This window comes from Physcomitrium patens, chromosome 10 (genome assembly GCF_059467195.1).
Source record: "Physcomitrium patens ecotype Gransden chromosome 10, ASM5946719v1, whole genome shotgun sequence".
Lineage (NCBI taxonomy): Eukaryota > Viridiplantae > Streptophyta > Bryopsida > Funariales > Funariaceae > Physcomitrium > Physcomitrium patens.
This window is the reverse complement of record NC_143419.1, coordinates 14,823,772-14,833,975: the sequence shown is the minus strand read 5'-3', so window position 1 is coordinate 14,833,975 and position 10,204 is coordinate 14,823,772. Positions and strand designations below refer to the sequence as shown.

Genomic DNA, 10,204 nt, shown 5'->3' with positions numbered 1-10,204 from the left:
ATCTTAAATAAATGTCACATGATTGTATAAAGTCTTTCATAGCCTTCTACGTTTGGGACCACTGAAAATCTCTAGATATAAGCTCCAAAGTCTTGTTGTATCCAAAATGTCCTACCATTGGAAAGTTGTGACATGCTTGAAAAACAAATAAACATGTTTTTTTATATAGAATATATATGTGACCTTCAAAATAGATTAGGTTGGAAGTATCATAAGTCTTAAAAGAAGTATTCTTCATATCATAAACAAAAAAATTAAAAGACATATTTGATTGAATTTTTTTGATTAAAATTAAATCAATAGTCATTATTGATTTTATTGCTAAAAGATGAAATTACTTAAGCTTCAAAATGATCATTCTTTATTGATCAAAAACTACATTTATTTCTTTTGGTGTAAGTTAAGAACGTCCACTAAGTCCATCCAATAAATCTTATTATTTTTTAAATTGTTATATAATCTTAAAATCAAATCTTGATAATGACATGCTCTAATAAATTTGGTGACAATTCAAAACCCACATTGACATGAAGTATTTAAGGTTCTTTTGATTTATATGCACAATATTATATGTTGTGATTTTCTATTTGGAGACATACTAGGTACTTAGCTGTAGAAAATTTAGCTTTAATTTATTGAACAAGTTTCAATAACTAATGTATTCTTATTATAGAAGCCAAATGAATACAATAGTATTAAAAGATATTCTATTGATATACAAATTGCTCAAGATATAGCTCAAAACACAACCACTAGTAAATCGGGTCATTTACTACCCTTAGATTGTAGTAGTAAATTCAACTTCATATATTTCCTTGATCCTAGCTTAGAATTCATCAAGCAGTATGTGAAAAGTGTGGTCTTTGTTGTTGAGAGAATATAAGATAGTTGTTTCACATTTCTATATTTTTTTTACATACAATTTATTTTGAAGAATCAAAATACTATTATTTTTTATGGAAGCAAATTTGAAGTAGAAGAAATTTAAAATTTGAGGCTTTGTTGAAACATATTGAAACATGTTGTACATAGGCTACAATATAGTATCTATATATGCACATGAAAATTATTTGAATATCTAGTAAGTGTACCAATAAATATATATATATATATATATATATATATATGATAATTCTTGAATTTAATAATATATTAATTTAAATTTATGGAACAAAATTTCTGATATACCTTAAATTAGCATGTAGTCACATAATTTAACTCAATTTAATTACAGTATATGTGTGATGTTCACCTGCAGCTGGACAGCTTCAAAAATTAAAATTCTATATATACTAAAAAATATCCTATAATAATATAATTAAATATATGAATAAAACATTAATATTGTAAATTTTATTCAAGTCTAAAATAGCTACAACAGTACAAAAAATATGTAGGTATTGATTAAAAAAATTATTTGTAATTTTAAAAATATAATGAGGTTATTCTCAAAAAAAACAAGTCTTGTAAAAGTTATAATCAATCTTCATGAAAGTTGTTCAAAAGAACAAGAGAGTAGAATCAAATGAAAAAAAAAAAAAAAAAAAAAAAAAAAAAAGATAATACCTTGAATATAATCCTGAAAATGAAATCCTCATCTTCTAAAAATGATAATTAGTTGTGGATTTAAGTTTTTGTCTTTTACTAAAACAAAAACTATTACTATCTCAAAATAATAACCTAATTGCTGACATCTGAAAATAATAATTATTAAAAATGAATATCAAAGCAAAGAACAAAACAAAAAAATTATGCTAAGTCATTTTGAATTCTAACAAGTTTTTGTTATCAAGTAAGCTGTACTTGAATGAGTATATATTTGCTTATTTTAAGAATTACAACAAAAATTAAATTAAGAAACCAAAAAAATATCTAACAATTGGTTGACAAATACAACCTTAATAAAAAATTAAAGGTACATTTATTTTTGCTCTGAGTATCATTTCTTTCAGATTTAAATTCATGTATTAATTTTTTCATCCTTGTTTCATCCTTGTAAAAATAAGATTTTGAAGTACAAAAAGTGATCCAGAACAAAGTATATTTTTATTACATATCAAAAGTTGTACACATTGTGATATGTTAGATACAGGATAGTACATTGCTCTCAGGGCTGCATTGAGATACATATAAGTTTCGTAAAATTACTGGAATGTATTACATCGTCCAAGATTAAGTTCAAAGATGAGAATTGTGGAGTGTTAGGATTTTCGTTTCTATTGTCCATTTCATCTACAAACAAGTAGGGTTTAAAATGCTAATATCAAAAGATAAAATAATACTGAACAGCTGCATTGTCCGACTTGACCAGGAGTTTGACATATGTTGCATATCCATTTCAAAGACATGCAATGCAAATTTGACCTTCACAGTTTTGGGTTGCCATCTACTCCACAAGACAAAGGTGTGCAGCTGGTCTCGAGAAGGGAGGTCTCAACATAACATCATTAACATTCTGCCAAGCACTACGCTTATGGCTTTCAAGAGTGACACCTTGGTAAAGTGCCTCCCAATCACTCAAATCTACAGCCGGAAGAACAATCCGGAGAATAAATATGGAAGAGCAGAAAAACACTGTATCAATCTTTTGGGCGGACAATGTACATGGATGGATTAGGAACAAGGTGAGTTGTGGTGACTGTCATCTAAACCCTCCGAAACAAGTCTCCTTCGGCATAAGACAAGTCCTGTCATATTCTGACCTAGCATGTGAACACAACAATAGGACCTGACAATAGATTTGCAGTCTCCACTGCAAACACAACAATAGGACTTGTTAGTGAAAGCTCTCATACTTGACGTCCTGCAGGCATTATAATTCGTCTATCAGCCTACATGTTTGTAAATACGAGAAAAGAGGAAGGAAGCAGTTGAGAGCAGTGGAGCCCTCGCGGGTGCAGAGCATACAAAGTCCAAACTAACCGCAAACCTCTCGTCGCTGGCTGTTAAGGGCATCTTCAATCCAGCTGGAGATTGCTGGAGATCATTGTCGGGATGTCTTGAATCCAGCTGCAGGTGAACATCACACAGTGCACTACATAAAATCGCGCCAACTTTTAAATCCTTCACTGAAATCTGGGGCGAGCACTTCGTGAACAGACACTATCGAAGCTGAAACTGATTTCCTGTCTCAAATATGGCGGTGATGAGGTTCTTGTGCAATTCTTCCTTAGAGTCGTAGTCGGGAAGTATGAGTTCGTTGAAGCATGTGTGCGCCTGCAGATTTCATAAAACGGAAGAATTTACTTAAACAATAAGATCAATAATAACACGTCTTAACCCAACCTTCAAGGTGAACTAGCAAGTAGAGAAAGCAACCAAGAGAACTAAAGAGAGAAAGGTCGGCTGTCATCCAAGACGAACATATTTACACCACGACACGGCAGGCTCACTTTCGACGTGATATCTTCCTTTTTCAAAATCACAAATACATGGAAATGAAATGAAACATCAAAAAAGTACTAACTTAAACCCACTAACAAAGCTCAGCTACAGGATTTGCATAAGTGGGTATATTCACCTGAGGCAACCTTGTAAAGTCCGACACGCGAACAATATGAAACATTCTTAAACCTTCACTACCTCGCAACCCCTGCAGAGTCAAATGAGTTACACGTTTAAAACAAACTCTAAAGCCACACTATTGCCACATTTCATTGCACTAGCGACGATGTACTGAGAAATACAATGCTTATTTTACGAAAACGTACATGCCAACGTGGTTCAAAAAATGAAAGGAAAATAAATAAATAAATAAATAACAGTACCTTGAAACCTTCTGGATATGGCACCTGCTCAAGCAGACCCATAAAATAGTTGTTAGAACAGGCCGAAATCCTTCCATAGAAATTTAGAACAAAGAATTTGGGAGAGAATATGGACAGCGAAGCAGTTATTCATGCTATATAACATGACTTCAAAATATAACGGACTTATGCAATCTGACCTTTGATGTGCCAGTAACAAACTGCAAAAGCCTGGCCCGCATTTCCTGGTCCCAAGTTTCAACCAACTGCATCACAGAGAGCAAACTGACATTAGACAAACAGTTCCCTGATAATAAAATAATAACGATTATAAAGAATCTGTGGATTTACATTCTCATCATCTGCAAACAAAAACCGCTGCGCAAAATTTCTTTGAAACGATCTTTAAGTACATAGAAATAAACTAGTACCTCCCAGAAACTTCTGATTACACGACAATCCGGAGAATCGCTGTATCCTGCCTTGTATACAGTATTTTTCCTCCTGCACAGCGATGCATAATTCATCCCTCGTCAATGCCAAAGTTCAAACAAATATACAATAAGTTGAATCCGCATTGACTAAATCAGGTTTGGATTAAAGCAGAAACTCACCAATCAGCCGCATCGATAGTTGGCAGCCCTCCAATTAGCCACTCGAGCTCTGCCTCGTCAAAGTGCTGAAGAACAACGAGAAAATTCAAGTTAGTAGAAGTTATTATCTGAAAAGCATCAGGGTAGACACGAGGAAGCACTGAAGTAATTTTAATGGAACCAAATGCTCATAATTGATTCGTATTGACTAATCAATTAAATTAAGATAAACAGCGTTCAACTTTTTGAACAATCCACACAAACCTGTAATAGAACTGGATCGACAACTCGAGATAACCCTGCCCGCAATGCCTGAAACTGCATTTCAACACTCTCTGCAACACAAAGCAAAAAGAAACAGGGTAAGCGATTATCGATTGACAAAATTCTATTCCATACATGTGCTCAACAGCTTCTTCAAATTAGCATATTGACAAAAGGCTACTGTTTTGAGTTTTTAGGATTTGAACGAAAAAATAAAATCATACAATCAAGTATTAGCATTTTAACTGAGGCCAAATTTGTTCCGTCCTAAAGGATGAGAGGAATATGATTTAAAAAAGTGAACCTCTTAGACGCCAGCTTGCCAATAGGTCGACATACTCCCGCTTGTTTTGTTCTGTTACGACCAGTTCTTTTCCACCTTTCTTAAGCTACAACCAACAATAATAACTTTTAGATAGGTCGATAGCTCGATAACTAGACATAAATACACAAAATCATTTATATATATATATTTCCCGAGAGAAAGACCTAGTCTGCATCTGAGTGTACCTGATCATAACTGTACTAAGGTACTACAAGTCATGACTAACAACCAGAGTCAAAAAGGGCGTCCAAACACACCTCTATCTCTTCGTATGCGCCAAAGTTATCAGTGTCCACTGAAAAAGTCAATCCCAGGTCCATTCCTTCCAATTTGTTCTCAAGGAGCTGCAATCCATAAATACATTTCCCTTCGCTTTCAGACAAGACAACTATACCAACAAGCACGGACAGGATTCCACGCCAAATCTATCAACCTTTCTATCAAAATTACACATCGTAGACCTTATCCATATTGACTACGGAAGAAGTAGCCGGATGGTGCAAATTTCAGTTCAAAAAACTAAAAAGTTACGGGAAAGGTAAATAAGTTGAAAAACCATGGAATGCGGAAATACCCAGCAAAGACTCTTGTAAAACTGCACGTCCACTGAAGCCATGTCGTGATAAGTGACTGGTTTCTCCAGAATACGTTTGTAAACAAGTCTAGTAAAATGGGCATCAAAAAGGCATCCATCATAGAGAGCCTTGCCAACAATTGTGCCAATAAATCGAAAAAAGTCCAAATGATCTTGGTTCACTCCTGAATTAGGATTGATCTGGAACGTGTAGTCATCAACTGCACTGTGAGTAAATAGTGCATATTGCGGATTGAAAATCTCTTTAGCCAACACACTGTACCAATCCCGAGTGACACCTCCATCGTCCCGCCCCACCTCCCCAACGAAGTGAACCGATAAGGGATTCCGTAGATCGTCATCACTGAGAGAGACAAACTGCACGCAGGGTATCACATATCAAGACTGTAAGTATTATGTCCTCGAAGCTAAAACTAGAGATAAACTAGCAGGAAGGGACATATCATGGTACCAGCACAAAATTGCTTTAATGAGCCAAATAATAAGCAACATAAGAGTGACCTGCAAGTATGAGTCTTGAAAAACTTGGTCTCTGCGCACAACAATCTGCAAAAGCCTCCGCTCATGTCTCGCAGGAGAGGGCTCGCCCTTTCCACCATCCTTGCCCTTCGAAAGCTCTCTGAAACAATCAGAAATAAAATTCTAATTAATCAAGGACTCACCACTGACAACTTAAACGTAAGAAAACTGATTAAAAATAATAACAATAATCTTGAAAGTACTACGAGGATTACTAAACTAAATCACCTCGTGCGCAGCAAAGCATCGCACGACTTTTAGGAAAGTTAAGCCACTGTAAGAAAGACTGCGCATCTAAATTCAACTGTAGTATTCATGAACAAACCGCTAAAGTGAGTTTGTTTAAGATACTGATGCTAGCTGCTTCTTCTAAAATTCAACTAACATATGCGTTCGAAGCCACAATTCACCTTCAATCTGACCCAGTTCAAAACATTAGGACTAAATACCAGATATCGCTCATTTCAGATACTATTGATCAAGCTGAAGTTTCGCATCAACACATCATATTAGGATTAGAGCAGTGATCCTAACCTGGCCAGCCAGTCACGCTTCATTTTGAATAGTGATCCGATGCTTAAGCGATCCTTAAGCTCATGTATGGACTTGATGCTGGGCACATCAGCTGCGGGTGCGACTCTGGCATCCTGAGCACGTGAGGCATCAATCCTGACCACTGGAGCAGGTATGGTGCCAGAGGGTATATTGACGACGATTGGTGACTGATTATCATTCATAGACAACTGAATAGCCGCAGCTAAGTCACCAGCTGCAATCAAAACGAGCACACAACTCTTAATATCAAAATACTTTCAACATATTCTGCTTCATGCACAACAACACTTCGCAGCAAATGAGGGACAAGAAGCGTCAATCTCAAAATAGAACCTCCGACAGAGGACTCACTGACTCATCGTAAATAGAAAGGGCAAAGTAGAGCAAACATCAACAGGTATATCAAAACGTATGTTGAATTGTTTCACGCGTTAACACCTAAAATTTTATAAATTCAAGATACAATGCAAATCACAATCAAAGATTAAAAAAACAGTTTGTCTACCCTTTCACGAATGTTGAGGCCGTGCTTACAACATATTCAAGGAAATGTCTAGCGTGATAAAACTCAAATTGCAGAGAAGAAAAACTTCAAGGGACTGGGGAAAGTACATTGGCAGGAGAGTCTGCCATCAAGATGAATTTCGAGCTTAAAACTTCAGAAGCAGAGAAGTTTCACCTTGGTAGAATCACCTAGAGCATTTACACAACTTACGTCTGGTTCATATCACTACGCCGGAGGTTCATTTAAACCATCTACAGTTGTAAGACGATTGCAATTTCCTCACGGAATCCCGAGAGTATAGGAATAGCTAACAGAGGAGTTGTCAAAGCCAATAGCGATCTCGTACCACCATAATTTTGCCATGTAAACCTATCCAGGCCGAATTGAGATGTAGAAAACTCGGAGAACACACCATTCTTGCGCAAATATTGCTGGAATGCAAAAACTGCCCTCATGAAAATTCGATAAGCGAGTTCAGATTATTAGATTACAATGCTTGAGATAACAAAACCAAACACTTCCCATCTTTCGAAACAAGCCAAGAAGCAAAAAATACATCCTGTAAATGCTACTCGAAAGATCAAAAGACCTAAGGAGACAACAAATAAGGCTCAAACTAACCACACCAAATCTCCAACACCAGTACGCGGCCTATGAAAGATTCAATTTGAAGTAATTGGTCACTGAATGCTCTACAATTCACTGCGAGGGTACGCTAAAAGATCTGTTGATAGTTAAGTCATTTCAAGGTACGCTGCGGCCACACCGTTAAAGCATCGAGTGTAGAAAGTTATCTGCGCCTACATTAAAAAATACTGGAAAGAAGAGAGACTTAACGGCAATGAAGAACAGTAATTCATGTCACTTCAAGAAACTGGCATGTGGTCAGGAGCAACCGCTACAGTTCCGAGACTTCTTGGCGTCGTATACCATATAAATGGTTGTGAATCCTCCAATGACATTACAAAAAAAACAAACAAACAAAAAAAAAAAAAAAAAAAAAAAAAAAAAAAAAAAAAACACCTACACGACAGTGACTAGGAACAATTGCACATAGAAGAAAATCCAAAGTTTACAATTAGTAAACGTCTAAGAACCCCCCCAGTCAATTAGCGTGATTGTGCCTGGCATGAAATCTCAGCCTAATGCTTTCGTTCCAAGCAGGATATTCTCATGCATTCATGACTGCGTAGCGTTGCAAAAACCCTACCAGGCAACAAGTTTGGTTCTTATATTCCAAGAACATGTGTAGTACCCCGAGAGCGAGGCATACTACGAAAACGAGAGCGGATGCAATGTATAATATTAATCAACTAAGTCGAAATAGAAAAAGTTACATTCACGTATTACCTACCAGGCACACAAGACTGCAGTGAATGATGCTCATCTCAACTGACACAGACATCTATCTAGCCAGAGATTGAGAGAGAATACAGCCCAAGATGTGGACAGGTAACTCCGATCATGAGAACTGACGAAACTCGCAAACAGCAAAGTGCATGAAGGGCGGAGAGAATTGAGCACAGGGCTATTAAGAGGGGGCCGATAGTCTACCTTCTCTGCGACGCTGCATGCGTCGCCTGTACCAAGCACAGGCCGAGAAAGAGAACATCATCATCATTGTCGATACCCATGCCCATATCACAACGTAGACGGAATGAAAACCAGACTCGCCTCCAAAGCTCTCGTCTACGCCCACCATATCCTCGTCTTCGATTCCAAACCTCTAAGGCCCTTGGTCTCGGTACCCTTCACTTTTCAAATCCTATGAACGACTTCATGTCTTCCATCGACGAGCTCTACACCATCCAGTAATCACCTCGACTTCATTCAGCCCCCATCAACATGCCACTAACCCCCAACAAACGCCCGGATTCCTCCCGGCCCAATCTCACGCCCGCAGACACCAAACCATCGCAACGCAAACGCCAACACCCGATTACGCACCACAGCGATCCGAATTCTGCGGCTCGAAACCCCTGACTCGGTCCAACTCTCAAACCTCCATCAACTGCACCAATTCTGACACATGTTGACCTCCAAACAAACACTCCGATGGAACGAATTCCCGCTCCTCCGCTGCCACCTTCCCCAAACCTCAAACCTCTCGTGTCCGTCTCCGTCTCCAAGTCAAGTACCTCGTACTTCAAAAGTCCCAGTCTCTCTCTGTCTCTGTCTCTGTCCCTTTCTCAATCGCTCTCTCTCCCTCTCGTCCCTACGACTCAAAACCCCACACACACCACTCGTCCACTCCAAAACACTCGCCTCTCACCCCTCTCTGCTCCTCGTCGACAAACTCCAATGCCTAATTGAGCCGCCACAACATCACACGCCAACGAACAAAACCCAGAACCAAAGCTGTTGGCAGATGAACGCCTGCTCATCGTCCCCTTCCTCGCCACACAATCATCACCCCAAATGTCCTCCTCCTAGACAAGAACCACCACTCACAAAAGCCTCGATACACGGCAGCGGTTGGAAGCTGGGAAGCTAGCGAGGGGTATGATCATCGTCATAGCCATGGCCACAGCCGAGCTCGCGAGACTACCCTCAAACAACTCCATTTTCTCGTCGTGGCGTGTTGATGATGATGATGAACGCCTCCTCTCCAGGCTCGCAACTTTAGTTTACAGCTCCCTTTAAAGCTTCCCTCCGTACTTTTTCAGCCCAGCCTCCGCCTTGGTAAACTCCACACACGATACGATACTTGCGGTGTCTCAGCCCCCGCCGGCAAATCCAAAGCTCGGTTAAGCGGAGATTGCCGGTCCTTTTCCCCGACTAATGGCTCAAGAGTGCAGACATGCGCTTGTCCATCGAACTTCTGGGAGAGCTCTGCCCGTGTCTGCCCGTCTCTGGACATTCATGAAGCGCGCAAGCGACCTTGAGGGAATGCGGACGGAGCTGGCTAGGAGGATGAACATTCAGGGACGGGCAGAAACGGGCAGAGCTCCCCGAGAAGTTCGGCGTGGGATGTTCAAGGAGCCCCGTGCAAGGGGATTCACAGAAGGCCCATTGCCTGAACCCACTCTTAAGCTGAGCTGGCAATGATGTTTGTGACGTGATAGGGCAGGAGTCGGGGATGGAGGGGAGTGTGGGAGAGTG

General features: G+C 39.0%; 1 protein-coding gene across 2 annotated transcripts; it reads right to left on the bottom strand.

Annotated features, from left to right (window-relative positions):
- Positions 1–2,416: 2,416 nt before the first annotated feature.
- LOC112287675 (E3 ubiquitin-protein ligase pub1) lies at positions 2,417–9,682 on the bottom strand. Of its 2 annotated transcripts, none has more exons than XM_024530936.3 (13): positions 8,657–9,682; positions 6,577–6,811; positions 6,025–6,142; positions 5,503–5,880; positions 5,186–5,272; positions 4,908–4,992; positions 4,604–4,674; positions 4,361–4,425; positions 4,178–4,250; positions 3,947–4,012; positions 3,768–3,791; positions 3,521–3,592; positions 2,417–3,216 (listed from the first exon to the last, which is right to left on the bottom strand). In XM_024530936.3, the coding sequence occupies exons 1-13, from the start codon at positions 8,802–8,804 to the stop codon at positions 3,103–3,105; spliced, it is 1,536 nt and encodes a 511-aa protein (XP_024386704.1). In that variant the 5' UTR covers positions 8,805–9,682; the 3' UTR covers positions 2,417–3,102. The 2 variants fall into 2 exon arrangements, with proteins under 2 accessions (XP_024386704.1, XP_090109974.1); XM_090253848.1 differs by lacking the exon at positions 8,657–9,682 and adding an exon at positions 7,449–7,604.
- Positions 9,683–10,204: the final 522 nt, after the last annotated feature.

Bases quoted from the DNA above. Each gene is read 5' to 3' on its own strand.
- LOC112287675 (XM_024530936.3), bottom strand. From the start codon at position 8,804: ATGGTGGGCGTAGACGAGAGCTTTGGAGGCGAGTCTGGTTTTCATTCC. The intron at 3,792-3,946 runs GTCAGATTGCAT...CTGCTTGAGCAG, and splicing joins TTGTTACTGGCACATCAAAG to GTGCCATATCCAGAAGGTTT. The intron at 3,593-3,767 runs GTACTGTTATTT...TTGACTCTGCAG, and splicing joins CATATCCAGAAGGTTTCAAG to GGGTTGCGAGGTAGTGAAGG.